Source organism: Daucus carota, chromosome 2, assembly GCF_001625215.2.
Source record: "Daucus carota subsp. sativus chromosome 2, DH1 v3.0, whole genome shotgun sequence".
Classification (NCBI taxonomy): domain Eukaryota; kingdom Viridiplantae; phylum Streptophyta; class Magnoliopsida; order Apiales; family Apiaceae; genus Daucus; species Daucus carota.
In genome coordinates this window covers 32,640,601-32,662,779 of record NC_030382.2, presented here as the reverse complement: position 1 = coordinate 32,662,779, position 22,179 = coordinate 32,640,601, and the positions used below count along the sequence as shown (strand labels likewise).

Here is a 22,179-nt window from a genome sequence, read left to right as displayed (position 1 = left end):
CTATGCGAGTTTAAGTGACTTAATTTTATGATGTGACTTATACGGATGTAAATTTTTTTAACAAAATGCATATGATAAATTATAAAAAATATATATTTCATAAATAAGTAAATGAATTACTTTTAAAAAATCTCACTTAATATTTAAATATCATTCATTTAAATCCCAATAATTGGCTAGCATAGTCTGATGTTGATCCTTCAGAGTTTGGAACCTCTAGTTAAATGATTTATGGGAATCCAAAAGATTAGACAAGGTTATATTATCAGTATTGTGTTTATTATGTAGAGAGTCTACTACATGCTTGACTAGAACTTGAACATGAAAAATAGATGTATCCATCCTTCCAATTGAATAGTCAAAGAATCAACAATTTGCTTGACAATATCCAATGTAAAAGTGAATTGCGATGATTCATCCTCCAAAACAGCAACCCCATCATGCTTCTCCCTTATTTTCCGAGCTCTTGCTAAGGCACTGATATCAAATGTATCATTACTATGAACATTATAAGTTTGAAAGTGTTCGTCCTCCAATTTCCTTGCAAGAAAATTCTGAGATGGGATTTTAGAACCCTCTTGAGAAAGAGAAGGAACTAAAGATAGAGCATGGCAAATATCTTCAGAATTTGAACTTTAAGAGACTAGAGTTTCATTACTTTTATCAGTAATATGAATCATAAGAGTGGCAACAACAAGAAGACTAGAGTCTGAAACATTAATCAACAATAATATTGAAGTCTATAAAGTGTGCTCTTCTGAAAGAAAAAAATCAGATGAAGAATGTAGAACTTGAGTTATAATATCTGACTCCTCCTCAGCATGATTAGAAAACTCAGATGGGATCCTTATATATAGTCAAAGGTTGAACATTCAGTGAACTTGAAGGATCATCTCCAGAATGGGTCTCGGAAGAGGAAGATGAACCACCCGTGGATGAGCTTAAGAATGATGCAGGTGGACCTTTTATTATAGGTCTAGGGGAGTCGTATGCACAGGGAGGCTTTCAAAATAGGCCTATGGAAAGCTATATCACACATTAGGTGGCAAATTTCGGCAGATGGCGAGCCCATTATGTGAAGGGGAGATTGTTAAAAGTCATTCTACGTCAGTTGTGCGAGGACATATATCTAGAATTTAAGCCAACTAAAAAAATTTATTAGTATGAAGCCTTTTGGGAGATTTCCAAAAATAAACCTATGTTGGTTTGCCCCAAAGTGGACAATATCATACTATCGTGATTACAAACACGCATACTACGCCAAACAATTATTACTCAAATTATTAAATTATAAAATTGATTATAAAACCTTTTTTTTAATATATTCATAATTTATTGTTAAACAAAGAGCTTATAACATTATAATAAATTCACAAACTTATCTTCAGGGCTTATATTTATGTCGTCAGTGTGCATCCAAAAAATATTATAAAAAATTATACGGTTTCATTTACGAAACCGTTCAATATTTAACAGATCATATTATATCTATATCAATAATATATCATCATCTCTATAAATCTAAATGTTATCTATAAGATTATATAAAGGATAGTGCGTCTATTATCGTAGTCATTGTTCATTATATCTGGTTTTAAGGTAGTGTGTAAAAGGTATATGATCTGCTTCTTCCAACAGTAGCCACTCGATGATTATAAAATCTAAGCTAATATTAAGTTACATGTATAACTATTATATTTTCTACTTTCTCCAATTAGTGAAAATTCATTATTGTTGTGATTATAATTTCAGTGTTGTATAGGTGTATTTTACTTTTATTAACAATATGATAAAAGTAGCTATATAAATCTAACATGATACTGATTATTTAGATTTTCAAAGTATTGTATATGTATTAATTGGTAACAATTGATTTGTATGAAATGAAGACTGAAGAGTTGTTAATATATTTTTTGAAGCTAGGAATACATGGCTAGAAAGGTTATAAGCTCAAACAATCTATCTGCGCTATTAGTTGATGATGATATCGTCTGCAGGCTGGTTCATGTTGGATACCTTAGAGCGCATAACTTTGAAACCTATGCTGTTGAAAATGGCAGGGAAGCAGTAGATCTTGTTCGCTCAGGGAGACAGTTTGATGTCATTTTTATGGATTTCTCGATGCCAGTTATGAATGGTATACAGGTTAGTCAAGTTATTATAATACACACACACACACACACTTGAGGATTATTGAAGTGTTAAAGAATACAAATAATCATCAAATATTATGTTAATCATAATAATCATTTATTTCAGGCTACTAGGGAATTGCGTGCAATGGGAGTGAAAACCATGATTGTTGGAATAGATTGTGATCCAGACTTTCTCGGTGAAGATCCTTTTCAAGCTGGTATGGATCGTGTTTATGAGAAGCCCATGACACATGAGATCGTCATATCTGTTCGTCAAGCGCTACTTAACAACTATAATATGTAAACATATATGAATTTCATATGCAGCAGATGTTATATATAAATATAATAAATAAAGTCTTGTATTAGTTAAATTATAATAATAATAATAATATATAATTTCGTTTATGATATTTTAATTTATGAATCCTGCACTCATTAGTTAATTTACCCATCACGTCTAATAAAATTGATATTAGACAAAAAAAATATTCATTAGAAAATAACATTCATATTAAAAGACAAAATTTCAAGATTTATTATTAAGTACTTGTAGAAGGGGTTAAATACAAATACCGTAAACTATATCTGTTTATCAATTTATTAAACAAATATTCAAGTGACGGCAAATCAACAAACACAACGATGAAAACATATGTTTGTATATATGAATGGGTAAAAACTTTCATTATGAAGGTGTACAAGAACCTTCACAGCTGCGTCTATAAAACTTTTGCTAATAAAAAAATTGATATTAAACTCTCTGTATAAATCCTATCTATTACTCCCTTCGTCCCTCTCATTTTTTACAGTTTCTTTCACTGTTCGACACGCATTTTAAGATTCTTATAAAACATAGTTCCGTAACTTTTTTTTAAAATTTTTTATGTATAAAAATTCAAATATCAATTTTTTATTCAAAAAAAGAAATACAAGAAAATAAGTTACGAAAGTATGTTTTCTAGAAGTATTAGAATTGTCAAGCACTTGTCCTCTGAGATAAACTACTAGGGGGACATAGGGAATAGTTAATACAAAGTTTCATGTATGACCTAATTCTACTCGCAATACGTATATGAATATCAATGACAATAAAGAGTTTATATACTAAACTAGGTATCTACTAATAACAACAATCTTAATCGTTTCGCGTAAAAAGAAGTTATGTTTTTTTTGCTAGTTGATAGTTTCTATTAGTATTAATCTTTCGACCCTCTAGCATATCTTTTCTTCTTTGTAGCTAGCTCAACGGTATATATCCAAGAATTTCCACATTAACTTTGCACGGTTTTAAAATTAATCTATAATAAGTCAACATGGTATAATTTGTAGTCTAACTTTCTAGTTATATTTTTTGGTTTGATACTCTCCCTCTAAAACTACAAGTCTACAACATATGGAGGTCTATTACTCTTACATTGTTAAATAGTTTTAAATACTAAAAAGACTCATTACAATACATTATCATATAATATCTTATAAAAAATTATAATGATGTTAAAAATAAAATTATAACTTTTTTTAACTCTAACGTATTCTATTTCAATACAAACACCTTATTACATAACCCTTTTTAATTCTAATTTGTTACATAATAAATATTTTTCTCATACATATGAAAAATATACAAAATATGAAAATTTTGATTTAAAATTAATTGAATAATAATCATCACATATTAATAACAGAAAATATTTATAAATAGATGATAATAAAATGTAAAATCTAAATTTCCATGAGAATGTATAATCAGTTGGTTAATATAATTTAATTAAATTCAACTCATTAATACTAAAATATTAATAAAATGATGTTAAAATTTAAATAATAAATTATGAATTATATACCCATCCGTGCTTCGCACGGGTTATAGGCTAGTATTATTAAAATTGAATGCCCATCAATTTTATCAGTTCGTGTGTATAGTTTGGTATAGTAAAATACATCCCTTAAATCTCATATTTCAAATATATTAAAACCATGAAATCTAATATCACACAAAATATATTAATGGTTTGAAAAACAATCACATCTTAAAATTAATCATTAATTTAAATATATATAAAAAGTTAGTAAGACCAGATGCACGGGATCGGTCTAAGCTGTATAGTTGGTCACTGAAGTGGGCTTAATGTATCAAATTAGTCACTGAACTCAAAACGGTATCAAAATGGTTACTGAAGTGACCATAAATATCAAACAAGTATCTTGAAATATAAGTTCAAGCAGTAAAAATATTATTTATAAAGTTTTACACATAATTTTTGGATGTTACCAAAACCAAGTAAAAGGTTATGAATTCTAATATTTATAATAGAGTTTATTGCAAAACGTAACCCACTGGATTTCCGAAAAATCACTTTTAGGCATATACTTTGTATAATTGCATTTTGCATCCTGTTGGTTCATTTGGCGCGTCACTTTGCACCCCTTCCGTTAACTTTGACTGTTAACGTTAAAAGTCTTAGGGGTAATTTGGGAAATTTAAAAAAATTAATTTTAACCAGAATTTATTTAATTTTTTTGACCCTCTAGACGATATTTTTTGAAAAATCTTAAATAACGAAAGTTGTAGAGAACGAAAAGATCCTTTTAAAACAATAAAATTCAAAATTATTTTTTTTGAAAGCAAATAAAATTCAAAATTATTGAAATCTTTTTTGCAATTGTTTAATATATTACGAATTTTGGAGATCTTGTAAAAATTCGTAATAAATTCAATCTATTTCAGATTTCAATGATTTTTGATGATTCGGAAGACTCTTTCAATTGTCTATAACTTTCGTTCATGTTGTGTCCTCATATTATGTTTCGAAATATTTTTGAAATAATGTTTACAACTCATTTTTTAGTTTTAAATTCAATTAAAGTAGGTTTTAATTGATTCCAGCTTCGAAATAAAATTTGAAAGTTATAGGCAATTAAAAGTGTTTTCCGAATCATCAAAAATCATCGAAAAATGTAATTAATTGAATTTATTACGACTTTTTACATGATATCAATTTTTTGTAATTTATTAAACAATTACAAAAAAAGATTCAAAAATTTTGAATTTTATTGTTTTAAAAAAATCTTTTCGTTCTCTACAACTTTTGTTCTTTAAGATTTTTCAAAAAATATCGTTTATAGGGTCAAAAAAATTAAATAAAATCTAGTTAAAATTAATTTTTTTGAATTTCCCAAACTACCCCCGAGACTTTTAACCTTAACAGTCAAAATTAACGGAAGGGGTGCAAAGTGACGCGCCAAACGAACCAACGGAGTGCAAAGTGCAATTATATAAAGTATATGCCTAAAAGTGATTTTTCGGAAATCCAGTGGGTTGCGTTTTGCAATAAACTCTTTATAATAATATATTTAGATTTTATCAAATTTATTTATTATTTATTTTTTATTAAAACAAAGAAAATAACTATATAATAAATATAAATGATAAATAAACTTGATAAAATATAAATATATTATTTTAAATACTAGAAGTCATAATCTTTTAGTTGGTTGTGGTAACATTTAAAAATAATGTGTAAAATTTTATAAATAATATTTTTACTACTTGAATTTAGGGGTGACCATACCGAACCGAATAGACCGAGAACCGAAGTTTGAATTTTTTTCGGACCGAACCGAAATAATTCGGTTCGGTCCGGTCCGGACCAAAAGAACCGAAATTATTTTAAAAATAAAAAATTATATTATAAATAAAACTAAAATTCAAGATTTATATTAAAGTTTTCATATTAATTAATCACCCCCTATTCATTAAAGATAGATATAATTAAATTTACAAATTAGGTATTATTAATATAACATATAAAATATATATATAATATAAATATAAATTAAATTATATATATTTTGGACTATTCGGTCCGAATCGAAATATTTTTTTACGGACCGGACCGAACCGAACTTTATTTTGGTCCATTCGGTCCGGACCGAATTTTTAGAAAACTAGGACCGAACCGAACCGAATCTACACGGTTCGGTTCGATTTTGCTCACCCCTACTTGAACTCATATTTCAAGGTACTTGTTTGATATTTATGGTCACTTCAGTGACCATCTTGATACCGTTTTGAGTTCAGTGACCAACTTGATACACTAAGCCCACTTCAGTGATCAACTTGATAATTAACCCGAATAAATTATGAGAAGATAGATCAATACGGATACAAGTTTGATGTGCATTTGCATCACGTGAATCTTTTTGAGTTAATTATACTTTGTAACCCATAGATTTGCTCCAAACGCAGTTTAGTACTTGAACTTCAAAACGTGGCAATATGCACCCTACATGTAACATTCTCGTGCAAGTTGTAACCCCTAGTCACTATTCCGTCCAAATCTACCGTTAACTTTAACTGTTTGAGAAGTAACAGTGTGTATATTAGTTTCTAACAGCTACTTTACCTCTTGTGACTCCTCAAAAATTATGTATTATATTTTGAAATTATTTCTGAACACACACAACGATGTAAAGAAATTTAAAATAATTATTAAAATATGCATCTAGATTTAGAATCTGAAAATTTATTTATTTTTTTACATAAATGATGTAACTTATTTTATAATTTTAAAATAAATACATATTTTAAAAATTATTTTAATTTTTTTACATCGTTGTGTGTGTTCAGAAATAATTTCAAAATATAATACATAAATTTTGAGAGGTCACAGGGGGTAAAGTAGCTGTTAGAAACTAATATACACACTGTTACCACTCAAACGGTTAAAGTTAACGGCAGATTTGGACGGAATAGTGACTAGGGGTTACAACTTGCACGGGAATGTTAAGTGTAGGGTATATTGCCACGTTTTAAAGTTTAGGTACTAAACTGCGTTTGGAGCAAACCTAGGGGTTACAAAGTGCAATTAACTCTCTTTTTTTTCACAATACAGACTTATATGTCTTACACATTATTATCTGTTCTAATTTTTTTCGGATGAGCCAGAGTCGAATCCGGGTTACCCGTCACGTGAATCTTTAGATACAAACGAACTGTTAGTAGATAAAACAATATCCAAAATTATTTACTGAATTGACAATTCATCAGCAGGGACATATATAATTTAACCTCAACATGTAACCAGATTTTTTAAGTATATGGATGTGTTGTAAGAAAAACCTTACCAAACCCTCATATTGTTCAAGATAATTAAATAATTTTAAAAACGATTTATATTGGAATGCTTAGTTCAAAAAAGCTCGTGAACCTGCAATCAAATAGATGTTCAGTTCTGCAAATGACACGCCGCTTTCAATGCGAACTCTCATACCAAAGAAGCCATGTCCCTCGCAATCCAACAAAACACTGGTAATTGCAGAAACAAAGTAGTAATATAGTACAGCAAGTAATACAAACAAAAACTTTATTCACACATTTAAATCTTCTTTTATATAGGCAACAAGACACATAATCCAAACTCCAAAATCATGAGATTCCATGAATAATCTTGTCTTTTCCTATATGATAAAAAATCCAACTTAAATAGTACTTCGAAAGTTGTAATGTCAAGATTTATAAAATTAAGATAGACTTCACCCAAAGAGACGAAAAAATTATTTTTATGGTAGTTTACATAGAGGTCCTTCTAAGGTATATGATAATGACGACGATGACGATGATGCATATATGACTAGTATTTAGGAGATGGAGTTAAACTAAAGCCCTTGTCTTCTGTATTATCAGAGCCATTGCTGTTATTGTGATACCTGCAAAGCACCTTGCACTTGACCACATTACCGTAAACGTAGAAGCCGGGCACAACCATGATCCGAACCATGGAGGGGACCAATCTGCGGGCCTTGTCTCCGACCATGTCCTCCATGTAAATCGAATCAAACTTGGCTTCTTTGTCTACTCTGAAGATAGGTAAGCTTGGGTGCGCCGAATTAGCCAGAAGATGCACCAACCACACGGCCTTGGAGGCGCCAAAGAAGGCCTGGAGAAGCGGCTCAGGCCATGCACGATTCCACCCCAAGAGTGCGACAATTTCACTCATTTTTCTGTCGCAAAACTTGCTGAACTCCTCGCTGAAATGCTTGGTCCCCTTGGTCAATACATCATCCCATTCCAGACTCTGCAACCGAGTGAACGAGGCGAAATTTGCCTCACAATGATCAATCGGGTTTAGTATCGGGTTTGCAGAGCCCTTTTGGAATCCAATTGATTCAAAATCTTCGAAAAAGGACTTGTTCAACAATGCCTCAATACAAGTCATCAACTCTTTCGGATTTCTAGACAATGAGATCTTGATATCATAAGGCTGCAGACATGCCGAAATTCGGTCATAAACTTTGCTCCCCATGCGGCGTAATTGGAGTGTCAAAGACCTAGCTAAAAACCTAACCGTTGATCTCGCCTCCGAGACCGATACCAGAAAATTCTCCACAACTTTATCCTGCTCACCAATCACCACATTCTCATGACCCAACGGTGTATTTCTCGTAGCTGGATCTGTCACTGGCGCCACCGACACATTATTACATTCATCGAGCCCTGATTTCAGAGTATGACAGTAAATCTCAAGCTTATTCAACTTTTTCTCAATCTCAGACATGGATCGTTTCAGCTTTGAAGCCTCTTGCACAGCCTCATCCCTCTTCTGAGTGGCATCCACGAGTTTATTCGAAAGCTCCATCGCCACGATCCTCCATTGCTCCTCCCTGGTAGTCACCGGAGCCGCAGCTGACGATCCATCATTCAAGATCCTCGGACTCTTTTTCACTATAGAACCAAAAATCGGCTTGAAAATACCATTCGGGCTTGACAAGGAGTGCCTGTTCATTCCACTATTGTCTAATGGAACCACAGATATCTTCTTATCCCGGTTGCTTGGACGGCACTTGTTGCAGGATATCCCGCGGTCATCGACAGAACTCGAGACCGAGTCACTGCCTGTACTTAACATCTTCCGGTGAGATGGCTTCACTGTATAATTCGATTCAAAGTCCTTGCTGTGTATATTGGAATATTGATCCATAGGTGTGGACCTCATTGAACTCGTTCGGTCTTGGGATTCTTCGTCTTCTTTTCCTTCTCTATCACATTCCATAATCTACAATCAAAACAAAAACACTCTCAAGTCATGTACAGAAATATAACGCAAAAACACAATCCAGAATTTCAATTTCGGTTTCAGTTACACGTATTTCAAATATTACTCATTAAAATAATTTGTAGTAAAACGGAAATATATATACGAGTAGATCTAGATAAATGGAGAGATGAGTTACATACAGGGGTGAAGGAGTGAGCGCGGAGCGGAGGAGAGAAGGAGGGGAGTGAAGAGGAAGGAGCCATGGAGTTTCTTCAAGATCAAATGTAAACAAAACAAATTAAACAATGTGACCACCAGTCATGTAAATAAGATATTATCGAGCCTAGGCTAAAATCTTCAGTTTCGATATTTTACCGTAAAAGTGAAGAAGAGAAAGATTTTTTTTATTTATTTACCATATTCGGGGTAGTATCCTTATAAAACGGTTGGATTTTCGTCAGTATATAATAATGAGGGAGGGTGCTTGTTCAACTGTCTGATATATACATATGTGTAGGCATGGCGTTGCACTGCACTGCGATACCTACCTCTAATTCAATATTTATGGCTGCAGATCAGTCATGGAGTTATTTCTGGTCACGGATCCTCTCATACTGTCATACACCTACGGGTCAACTTCAGTTACCATGTGTTACGTTGGCTTCTTAGTTTTCGCTCATATTTCCAAAAAATAATATATGACACAGGGGTGTTTGGCCCGAGCTTTTAAGCCTGATTTATGGAGTTATAAGTTAAAGTACTTTTTTAATTCATAACCATGTTTTCAGTTTTATTTTCAAAAATACTACTTTCTCCAATCTTATTTTCAAAATACTACATTCTCTAAAATATTTTCAAAAATACTGTGGTTGTATATGCAACCATATATACAAGATTGAAAAAACAGTATACAAGATAATTCCCCTAAGTTAAAAACATTTATTTGTATTGTTTTGTAAAAAGTCAAAAAGTACTTATAAAAAGTTAAGAATACTAGTTTTTGTTTCATAAATTCTACTTCTTTCCCAAATACTTTAATTACTTATAAATTTTAACTTGTTTCTAACTTCTAATTCACTTTTTTAATCTAAGCAAGAAGCAATTATTTTAAACTCACCCGAACGGCCCCATAATTTTGAAAAATAATATATAAGTACTTCTTCGTTTATAATGGTTATAACAGCATCTCCAGCAGCTAGAGATGGCAATTGGATCGGTCGGAACGGGTTTCACAAATACCAAACTCAAACTCGATTTTTTTGACCGAGCCCAAACCCAAACTCAAACCCGAAAAAAACCCGAATCCAATGGATTTGATTCGGGTTTGGGTTACCCGAAATATAATCGCTACTCCATATTTTTTTGATAATGTTTTATATCGTGTACTGTACATGAGTCTAAATCAAGCATGGAAAAAGATAGAAAGGGATGAATTTGTTAATACTAAGCAATAAGAATAACAAACTTATTATCGTTCAGTCGAAATTGAACAAAAACTGTTGGATCTTTTCTTTATGCACATATTAAGTATTTTAGAACCCATTCTGACGATAAAAACAGTAACAAAAAAAAATACCTACTAAGAAGCGGGGGATAAAGTAATAGATATATAATTGTATTAATATATATATTCGGGTTTTGAATCGGATAAGAGTTTAGATCGGATTCGGAAAGGTTTTTGGGTTTTCAGGTTTTCGGATCATCTTCGAGGCGGTATGACCAAAAATCAAACCCAACCCGAAACTAGTTCGAGTTCTAAAAATTAACCCAAACCCGAAATTCGAATATTCGGGTTCGGTAAAATCGAAACAGTCGGTAGGAATCCATGGGATGGGGTTGAATTGCCATATCTACCAGTAGCTTAGCTATATAGTGTCCTAAGCTATTATAATAAGGAATATGACACAAAACACAATTTCAGCATAGTTCTAGCAATTCTTTAAAAAGTTGGGGTGTCAACTTCATTACTCATTTTTAAGGATTGTGGAACCATTCCTCATAATATTTTGAAAAAAAAAATATTCACTTCTCTCATTTTCCCCACTCTTTTCTTCCTTTCTCTCTCCTTATTATATGTTGAATATAATGTTATGTTATATTAATAATAAGGAATATAAATATGGAATGTTGTTGAAGTTCTCATTCAATAAAATGTAGTAATCCCTTAAAAAATACATATAAATATTTTATTATATATCTAGGAACATGTTAGGACTCTGTTGTTAGAGCATCAAAGCTCTTAGTTAAATACCAAAAATAAAAGATATAGATGATTTCTTCAAAAAATCACATTTCAACCGTACATTTCTATTATCTATATATGTAAGACAAAAAGTATTGTGTGAGATATATGTAAATAGTACCTTCACCCATAATTTTTTATACATGAGACTCATCTTTGTCGCCAATTCATCTGCCCATCTATCAATAAATGATGTGATCCTTTCAAGCCACGAGACCGACTCTCAACTACTCTAATATGCAGTCTCCAATCATTCTTAATTAAAGTTTTATATCACTCATGGGACTCCAACGTTCGACAGGATCGATTTTTTTTAGATTACACATATACACAAATAAACACTTTTAGATTAAAAAAAAACATATTGTTGCTATCTACTTACGTATTTATGATTCATTTCTTAATTAAAAACAAATTTTCTGTTTCACATCTTTATGATTCCCTTTTTATCCAAAACAAATTTGTTACCTACAAATTTTAATTTCAGAAACATATAAATCTCACCGTTACAAAATCACTGTTATTTAATATATTTTCTTAACAACATACTAAACAAAAATAATATACATAATATTAAAATTAATAAGCTGGATTTAACCCCCACATAATATATAGTTAATATCACAAAATTATTTTAATAAAAAATTGAAAATAAGATAATAAATTGTTAATACCTTTTAATCAAAAAATTCAAAACATAAATCAAATTTGGTAAAAAGAAATTATTACTTGATTGGCAAATACGAGAAAATGCATAGTTTAGCTAAACGGAAAAAACACATAAAGATATTGGTTTTATAGACGGAATTTCAGCTTGACATTTGTAGCACCAGATGTGAGAGGAACGAACACAAACACATTTTTTTAATCCAAAACAAATTATGACTATAAATTTAACTTCTACGACCATATCGATTTTGAGAAAAATAAATAAATTACACTAGATATCATAGTTCTAATATAAAACATATTCATAAATTAAAAAACGTTTGATCACTTTGATATTTGACCCTATTATTGAGTAATTTATAAATTAAAAAATATTTGTATTTTTTGTTGTATGAATTATTATCTTATCACGTTTAGAGTATCTCATGTACTCTTTAAGCAAACTTTTAAATTTAAATTTAGAGAGCAAGTAAAGAATAAATGCTCCAATAGTCTCTTAAAAGCTTTTTAAAAATTGAAGAGTCTACTCTCTCTCCTATCCTTTAAAGAACATCCCGTATCTCCTAACTTTATATCAGCTCCTCAGAGACACATTTTATATTATTATTAAAAAAATCATTTAGAAACACTACTCTTATCAATCATTTTAAGTACTAATTTCTTTTTGGTCAGGCATTTTGCGTAACTCTTTAAGTATGCTCTTGAGTCTTGGCCGGATGGTTTTGAGTAGATGGAATGTCTCCGATGCTTAACCATCACTTTCAGGTTGATATTAATATTTATGTACGTCTCTTCTGTAAAACAAAAAATAAAAATACTGTACAATGGCAGAGCTAAGCAACTAAGTAATTAATAGGCTGCACCAAATTCACGCAAAAATAGATTCCTCGTATTTATTGCCGTCATCAATATTTTGGCAAAATATTTATTAGTGCATTCACGTCTTTTTCCGGAGCTTGTCGGGTGACAGCGGTATGGGTTGAAGGTGTATTTTGAATGATTCTTTTTTTTTTTTTTTGCCACGGAAAGTAAAGATTTTATTAATGCAATAAATCTTTACAAAGCACAAATTCAAAGTCTGGATGGATATCTTCCACCTCCCATCTACGATCAGCTATAGAACAGCTATATCTCGCTAAGTAGTGAGCTACTCTGTTCGCGGACCGTCTCACAAACCTTAACACAATGTTTTGAGCACATAAATCTGAAAGAAGAGATCTGCAGTCCTCGATCACCTTTCCTAGATAAGATAAACTGGAGAAAGAGCTACGAATGAGCTGCACAACCTGTAAGCAATCAGTTTCCAACACTACATTACTCAGACACTTTTGTTTCGTCCAACTGAGGGCTTCTTTAATACCCAGAGCTTCTGCAAATTCGGGAGTTACACAACCTGGAGAACATTTTGAAATAGCTTCGATTAGAGTACCACAATGATCACGAATAATAAAAGCGTAGCTGTATCGTCTTGGATCTTCGAAGATAGCTGCATCGATATTAATCTTAACACTATTTTCTGTTGGGAGATTCCACTGTTCTTGACCGTCTTCAGAGGTCATAAAACCTAAGAAAGAGTCATAATTTTTGTCTTGAACAGATCGCCATTGGTTAAGAAAGGAGAGTGCCGAATTCACTACCTCGAGGGGGTCGATACTACGTTGCTTCCATATTGAATCATTCCTGTTCTTCCATATTATCCAGCATAGAGTTGCATGGGTATATATCTCTTCCAGATGTTGGTGACCAAATAAAGCATGAAGCCAATCTGCAAATGATATGACTGAACCTTGAAGTGTGGATAGAAATGAACTTCCCACAAGCTTGTGACAGTAATCTGCAAATGTGCATGAGACCAGGGCATGCATAACAGTTTCTGGTTCCTCATTACAAATGGGACACAGAGAATTAACATTCACATTCCTAGCACGTAAAAGATCTTTTGTTGGTAAGCACCCAGAAGCAGCACGCCACATAAAATTTTTTACCTTGGATGGTATTTTCAATTGCCACAATTTTCTCCAGAACCCAGAGTTGTCAGCAGAATTAGGATTGGCCTTGGACTTTTGAATGCTGATGTACGCGCTCTTGACAGAATAATGACCCATCTTTTCATGTCTCCAATACCAGGTATCTTTGACGTTCTCTTGAAGGGGGATTGAAAGAATAAGCTCTGCATCCCGTGTTTCAAACACGTCCGTGATCAAGTCCACGTCCCATACTGATTCCCCTGTATGCATTAAGGAGGCCACCTTTTTGTTAACAATTGAATCGCTAACAGTATGAATATAAGGGTCTTCTGTAAAAGGAAGCCATGGATTGTGCAAGATATCAATGTTCTGGCCATTGCCTACGCGACAAGAAATTCCCTGAGCAATCAGATTCTGAGTTTCGAACATGCTACGCCAGACATAGCTTGGATTTACACCAAGCTTAGCCGTTAGAAACGTTCCGTTAGAATAATATCGGGCCTTATAAACTTTGCTGACCAACTTATCAGGATGAGTCACCAATCTCCAAGCCTGGCTTCCTAGTAAAGCAATATTGAAGTCTCGAAGACACCTGAAGCCCATACCTCCTTCAAGCTTGGTCGAACATAGTCTACTCCAACACATCCAATGGATGTTTTTATTTTTAGCAGGGTCTGTTCTCCACCAGAATTTAGACATGACCATTTCTAAATCCTTGCACACTTCAAGAGGGAGCAGAAAAACACTCATTGAGTAACTAGGAAGGGTCTGAGCGACAGACTTAATTAGAATTTCTTTCCCTCCTTTCGATAAATTTTTCTTGTCCCAGCCTTGGATTCTCTCTTGTAACCTCTCCTTTATAAACCCAAAAACTTCTGATTTTTTGCCAGAAATCATATTTGGAAGGCCTAGATATAGACTATTAGCTCCTGCTTCTTTGATTTGCAGCTGGTGATAAATCTCTGACTTAAGATGGGAACTGCAATTACGGCTATAGAATACTGAAGATTTGTCTGCATTAATCTGCTGCCCGGAAGCCTTCTCAAATGCTTTCAACATATTCAGAACATGTTTTGCACTTTCTACATTTGCTTTACAAAAGATATAACAATCATCTGCGAAAAACATGTGAGAGATAGGAGGCGCATTACGAGCAACTTTGATGCCTTGAATCAGACCTTTCTTCTCATATTCAGAAATCAAAGAAGTGAATCCTTCTATACAGATTAAAAATAGATAAGCGGACAAGGGATCACCTTGTCTAAGGCCACGAGTGGGAACAATTCGACCAAAATTTCTTCCGGCATGACTAACTTGATAATTGACTGAGCTCATACAAGCCATGAATAATCGGATTGCCTTCTCTTCGAAACCCAGCTTGTGCAACACTGCTTCCAAATAACTCCACTCAACACGGTCATAGGCTTTACTCATATCAATTTTTAAGGCCATCCAACCTTGCTTGCCTTTAGTTTTGCGCTTCATGAAATGCATTACTTCATATGCTACCATGATATTATCTGTGATGAGACGACCTGGAATAAAAGCGCTTTGAGTATCAGAAATAATTGAATCAATGAATGATTTCAATCGGTTAGCTAACACTTTCGAGAGCACTTTGTATACAACGTTACATAGCGAGATCGGTCTCAATTCCGTCATAAACTGGGGATTTTTCTTCTTAGGAATAAGAGCTATGTTGGTACTATGGAGCCGAGTATCAATGTGGCCCATGTCAAAAAACATTTTGATGATATTCACAACATCTTTTCCAACGATATGCCAATGTTTTTGATAGAATCCCGGGCTCATCCCGTCGGGACCTGGAGATTTATCTGGATACATGTGAAATAGAGCTTTCTTTACTTCCTCATCTGACACTTCTTCTAAGAGAATATTGTTGTGCTCTTCTGAAACCTTCGTCTGAACACAGTCTGTAACCAAGCTCCATTCAGTATCTGTCGCCTTGAACAAGTCTGTGAAGTAGTTCACAATCACATCTTCTAAGCCCGAATTCCAATCAACTGTAATGCCATCTTTATTTTTGAGATTTTTGATCTGGTTTATAAACCTTCTGTTTTTAGTCGCTGCATGAAAGAATTTAGTGTTTTGATCTCCCTCTTTTAACCACATTTGTTTGGACCTTTGTTTCCAGAAGATTTCCTGTTGAGCGTAGACCTCAGCAAGCTGTTTCTGATTTTCCTTTATTACGTTAACTGAGGAAGCATCTCGTCGACCTTTCAGAGCTTTAATCACCCTTTTGGATGCTTGGATTCGACGTTTGAAGCTACCTGTGATTTCTTGGCCCCACTCTGATAAGAGCTGAGTACACTCAGTGATTTTGTCAAAGAACGATCTTCCTTGATTTCTCTCCCAAACATCCGCTACTAGTTGTTGGCACATTGGTTCACGGAGCCATGCATTTTCAAAGCGAAAGATTCGATTTTTAACTATCTGATGAGCTTTATGGAACTCCAATAACAAAGGGCAATGATCTGACGTGGAGACTTCCAAATTTGTGAGAGTAGCATCCTTGAACATGTGCAAAAAATCAACTGTTGACAATGCACGGTCCAGCCTTATTTCGATCCAATCATCGGTACCTGCACCTCTCTCCCATGTGTATGGGTGGCCAATAAGATTCATGTCTGAGAGATTACAATCCTCTAAAACATCGAGAAAACCTGTGATTAAAGTTTGAGGATAAGGGCGACCACCTCTTTTATCTTCTTGAGAGCAAACGTTATTCATATCGCCTATCAACACCCAAGGCAAGGAATTATTCGCTGAAAGATTTCGGATGAGATGCCATGTTTCGTACCTTTTACTCCTATCTGGCTCGCCATAAATTCCTGTCAAACGAAATGTGTTGTTCTCCTTCATGCGAACCTCGACATCAATATGATTTTTACTATAAGAACGTAAGAGAACTTCATCTTTATTGCGCCAGAGTAAAGCGAGACCACCACTACGACCTTGAGATTCTACTGCTAGCACCCCTTCAAAACCAACTGCTCGTTGAAATCTTTCTACAGTAGCTTTCTTACTAATAGTTTCACATAGAAAAATAAAATCGGGTCTCTTTTGGAGAGTAATCTCCTTAAGGAATTGAAAAGCCCACGGGGTCCCAAGCCCATGGCAATTCCAACTTATTAAACTCATAATGATAGGCGAGCACTCCCATGAGTACCCGCCCCATATACGTTTTTTGGAACTGTGCTGTTATCCAAATTTTCATCAGTCATTTCATTTTCAGTAATATCGTCCGAGTCCATAAAAACTTCTCTGAACAAGCCCGTTTTTTCTGAACCCAGCCCATCACCAGTCCTTCTCTTTTTTGTTTCAATTATCCCAACGTCTTTTTTGTTTATCACTTCCGCAATTTTTGTTGGATTTGTTAGCGAAGTGTGCTGGCCAAGATTCGCGCCTCCATCAAAAATTTGAATTTCTGAATTTCCATGATTTCCTCCTTTCTCAACAGACACCGGATTTTTAGGAGTAACAATAGGAACATGATTGCTCTCGTCGTCTTCGTTCCGTTTGCTCGGGATCTGAGAATCTGCTGCATGGTTGCCATCACTTTCACCGTTTCTTAGCCATTTGGCTCCTATTGGCTTCACTTGTTTTCGAAGAGGAGCTCTCATCCATGCACCGTAAGGTTTCGCAATTTCACTCTCTGCTTTTTCGAATAATTGACCACAGAATCGATCTGAATGACCTATAATGCCACAAATGAAGCAAAAACTTGGAACATTTTCGTATTTGAAGTTGATCCAGAACCATGCATCTCCTGTCATCTTAAGTTTCATACGCCTCTTTAATGGTTTAGCCAAATCAAGTGAGACTCTGATCCTCATATATTCTCTCCATACACCAGTGAAGTTTGAGGGGCAAGATTGAACATACTTTCCCACATAATTACCAATTCCTTTAAGGACTGTTTCTGACATAAAACCAACCTTTAAATCGTGGACCTGTACCCAGAGGTCCAAAGTGTTCAAATCCACACAGCGAGGATTCTGTCCTTCTTTCAGTCTCGACATCACCAAAGCTTTCCTGTTAAATGACCAAGGGCAGCCCTCCATAACCCGTTTAACGTCGATCTCATGATAAAACTGGAAGAGATATAAGTTTGAATCTAGTTCCTTTATGTAGACACCTTTACCTGGCTTCCATAGAATTGCTAGAGTGTGCTGCAGTGCTTCGAAATCAACACGCCCTTCATTGATAAAACGCCCGACAACACAAAGATTTGCGTTAAAGGCTTGATTGCATATGCTATTAGTCCCCAGAACATCTTTACTAATCTCTATTCCTCCTTCTTCTTCATCTTCGAGAGAGATATTATTTATTGCTTGGACTAGGTTACTAGCCATGATGAGAGTAATTGACAGAAACAAGAATGACTATCAAACGAAACTAACAAGACTGTCTAGACCATGTCAGATGACAAGACGAATTTTTTGAAAGTTTATTTTGAATGATTCTTAGTTGTTGAAAAACAAAGATATTATATGTAAGAACATGATCTGCCAATGATCTGATCTGTAATCTATGTATACCGTGTGTTGTGTTTGATTTTATGATTAATTTTTCCATTATGAATTGTAGAACAAAACACATGTCGTTTTGTCATCATCACACAGAAAGAAAATCGTGAAAGCAATTTTAGATTCCACTGTGTCACTCTTATGCATACATTCATGGTTTTGATACTAGGGGTGAGTAAAATCGAACCGAAACCGAAAAACCGAACCGAACCGTACAATTTCGGTTCGGTTTGGTTTCATTTTTTTGAAAATTTCGGTTATTTCGGTTTTTCGGTTTAAACCGAAAAGAAATTCGGTTCGGTTCGGTTTTTGATATAGTATTTCGGTTTAAACCGAAATAACCGAAATTTTTATTAAATCAAAAATAAATATAATATATTACATATATACAGATAAGTTAACCCCAGGAATTAGAATCTAATATCCCACTGGTCAGTTCTCTCATCTTCTGGGCTCTCCGACCCACCCAAACTCTAGCCTCCAACTCTCCATCATGACACAAATGTGAATCATAGCAACACGAATCTTCTCATCTTCATCTCCAGGAGGCAGCAACTCAAACTCCAAGTTTGTATTCTTCATCTCTAATCTAATCTAACTATCTAAGACTAGCTTCAATATCGTGCAGATGCAGCTTGAAATTCTGAGATGGGAAGCATTTTATTTCTTTTTGAACTTCACTGTACTTTTGTAAAGTAAATCAGTAGATGCTAGATTGAGTTGTCCTATTTGTTTTAAAAATTTCGGTTTTTTCAAACCAAAACCGAAACCGAACCGAAATAATTCGGTCAGTTCGGTTCGGTCCAGAATAATAATTCGGTTCGGTTCGGTTTCAGAAAAAAATCTTATTCGGTTTTCGGTTTTTTCGGTTCGGTTCGGTTTTGAACCGAACCGACCGAATGCTCACCCCTATTTGATACGTATAGACGGACGCGACTTCATATTCCCGAATAAAGTACTCCCTCGGTTCCAAAAAGAGTGAGCTGGTTTGACTTTCACGGAGATCAAGAAAAAGATAGTAAGTTTAATTGAAAAGTAGGTAAAGTGGTGGTACCTATCCATATTTAATAATAGATTGGAGATAGTGGAGGAAAGTAGTGGGTGTAATAGTGTTTATTTAATAAAAACACAGTATGAAATAGAGAGGTAGTGGGTGTAATAGTGAAAAGTAGTGTTCAAAAATAGTATTCCCTCCGTCCCTCTCATTTGCTTACGTTCACTGTTTGCACGCATTTTGAGACTCCTATAAAGTATAGTTTCATAACTTTTTTTAAAAATTTTCCTTTTTGGAATAAAAATTTAAACATCAAACTTTTATTCAGAGAAATAAAATTTTAAAAATATATTATGGAGGTATACTTTAAATGAGTGTGGAAAAACGTGCCAAAAAGTAACGTAAAGAAATGAGAGGGACAGAGGGAGTAAGTATTATAGATTTATTGTCTTTAGGACATCCCAAAAAGAAATAAGGGTCATATAAAATGGGACGGATGGAGTAATAACTTGCCTAAACATTAAAATCTCTGTAACAAAGATGGATTGTTTTAGTACAAGTGTACAACTATCACTATTTTATACCTTTTTTTTCATCGTCGTACGGTTGTATTATACCAAGATTGAAAATTACAATATCTGGATGGATAGAGTTTCCTTCATTCAAGAAGGTATATCATCTAACCGAAAGTATGTAAATACTTCGGATGTTTAGATAACACAGCCTTTCAAGTCAGAAGAGATAACCCACAAAAAAAGACCTCGTTAAAACCCCTCAAGAGTAAAACCCCTGGGAAAAAAACTCTAGGGGAAAAAGAGTGCCCTACAAAAATTACATCGATTGCAAAACAGATTAAAAACTGATGTTTTCTTTATTCCTTTTTATTAATATTTGTATCTCAATTGTCTGGGACAGCAAGGTTCGCGCCTTATCGGAAGCAGCCTTAATAAGTAAATTCTTTAAATCTCTTTAAAACATCCTGAAAATAAGACAAAACCGAATGAAAGGAAAAGGAGCGAATTTGAAAAAAATTAAAATAGAGACATAAATGAGCCAACATTATGGCACTTAAATGCCTCTATGGGCCAAAAATGCTCCAATCATGGTTGCCATAAATGGTACAAAAACCCTTAATTAAGAATAATCAATATCCTTAATTAAAGCACAATTATCGCCAACTTGCACCCTTCTTCTCCGCCCCTTCTGGATCTCTCCACCATTACCATGGATGTTACAACCTTGTTTGACAAGAAGTTTCTGCATCTATAACAATTAGCAGTACCAAAACAACACAAATATATATATATATATATATATATATATATATATATATATATATATATATATATATATATATATATATATATATATATATATATATATATAGAGTAAGGTTCGAGGGAGAACCTCACTATCAAGAGAACCGAGAGAACTCCCTTGGATGCCGTTCATTCGTTAGATAGAATATATTTATTACCATTTTTAAATTCAATCAGAATATATCCAAATCTAATATCAACAAGGGCAATTTCGGACAAAATCTGTTTGTCAATATTTTCATATCTTCTAAATTTGGTATTTTCCACATCTTAACCTGCAAAGTAAATAACACAAATTATTACAGAATCTGGAATCCAAATCTTGTATTTTTAAAATATCTTCTATTTTTGGTATTTCTGCCAACTCAACCTATCCATCATTAACTTAAATCAAAAATCAATTTACATATTTTTGTGTATATCTAGTCCCAATTCACAGATAACCTTAAGATATTTTAAATTATTTTAAATCAAATCCTACCTTATTTAAAAAGAACACATAACAAAATCGTATATTATATGTTAACAATTAAAGAAACACCTAATAAAACTTTTAGTAGAATCTTATATCTATTAAATAAACTTAATCAAATATTTGATTTATCTTACCCCTAAAATTTTTAGTAGAATCTTAAAGTATTTATTAAAAACTTAATCATATAGTTAAAAAAGTTATATTAAATTTATATTGTTAATGGAACCTTTATTACAATATCAATAAAATTACTAAAAAAATCTCTAATACACATAAAATATATTTAATATTAAAATAGTAGAATTATAGTGAAACACTTAATAGTATCTTAATATTATCAATGTGACACTCATCAGAGTATCAATAAATTTTTTACCAGAATCTTAATTTACTAGAATCAAATACACATTAGAAAATATATCATAAATCTTGATTATCAATATAGAAAGTTTAATACATCAGTAAGTAGAATCTTCATTAATGTAACTCTAGATCTTTTTTAATTTAAATTAAATTTTATTTGAGAAGATCACATAACAAAACTATATAATATATATGACCAAATAATGAAACACCAAATAATTTTTTTAATAGAATCTAAATGTACTTATTAAAATACATCTAAATTATATTCAATTAAATTTTTTATTGATGTACCACCTAATAAATTTAATAATGAAACACCTAATAAATTTTTTAGTAGAATCTTCATTGATGTACCACTAAATTATATTCAATTAAATTTTACTTTGTTTGAAAAGAACACAATATGTTAAATATGATCAACT

The 22,179-nt window shown here is 33.0% G+C and overlaps 3 protein-coding genes across 3 annotated transcripts; 1 reads left to right on the top strand and 2 right to left on the bottom strand.

The window, feature by feature from the left end:
* The first annotated feature begins 1,929 nt into the window (after positions 1-1,929).
* On the top strand, positions 1,930-2,439 carry LOC108207381 (two-component response regulator 24). The gene is made up of 2 exons (XM_017377832.1): positions 1,930-2,145; positions 2,260-2,439. Exons 1-2 carry the CDS (start codon positions 1,930-1,932, stop codon positions 2,437-2,439), a joined length of 396 nt encoding a protein of 131 aa, XP_017233321.1.
* A 5,048-nt stretch (positions 2,440-7,487) lies between these two features.
* On the bottom strand, positions 7,488-9,623 carry LOC108206925 (IRK-interacting protein). The gene is made up of 2 exons (XM_017377362.2): positions 9,376-9,623; positions 7,488-9,193 (listed from the first exon to the last, which is right to left on the bottom strand). Exons 1-2 carry the CDS (start codon positions 9,436-9,438, stop codon positions 7,772-7,774), a joined length of 1,485 nt encoding a protein of 494 aa, XP_017232851.1. The 5' UTR covers positions 9,439-9,623; the 3' UTR covers positions 7,488-7,771.
* Positions 9,624-17,211: 7,588 nt separating this feature from the next.
* LOC108207382 (uncharacterized) lies at positions 17,212-18,429 on the bottom strand. Its single transcript, XM_017377833.1, has one exon. The coding sequence runs from the start codon at positions 18,427-18,429 to the stop codon at positions 17,212-17,214; it is 1,218 nt and encodes a 405-aa protein (XP_017233322.1).
* Between the last annotated feature and the right edge of the window lie 3,750 nt (positions 18,430-22,179).

Excerpts from the sequence above, each read along its gene's own strand:
- LOC108207381 (XM_017377832.1), top strand. The coding sequence starts at position 1,930 with ATGGCTAGAAAGGTTATAAGCTCAAACAATCTATCTGCGCTATTAGTT. Across the intron at positions 2,146-2,259 it reads CAGTTATGAATGGTATACAG|GCTACTAGGGAATTGCGTGC; the intron begins GTTAGTCAAGTT and ends CATTTATTTCAG.
- LOC108206925 (XM_017377362.2), bottom strand. The coding sequence starts at position 9,438 with ATGGCTCCTTCCTCTTCACTCCCCTCCTTCTCTCCTCCGCTCCGCGCT. Across the intron at positions 9,194-9,375 it reads GCGCTCACTCCTTCACCCCT|ATTATGGAATGTGATAGAGA; the intron begins GTATGTAACTCA and ends TTTTGATTGTAG.
- LOC108207382 (XM_017377833.1), bottom strand. The coding sequence starts at position 18,429 with ATGGCTAGTAACCTAGTCCAAGCAATAAATAATATCTCTCTCGAAGAT.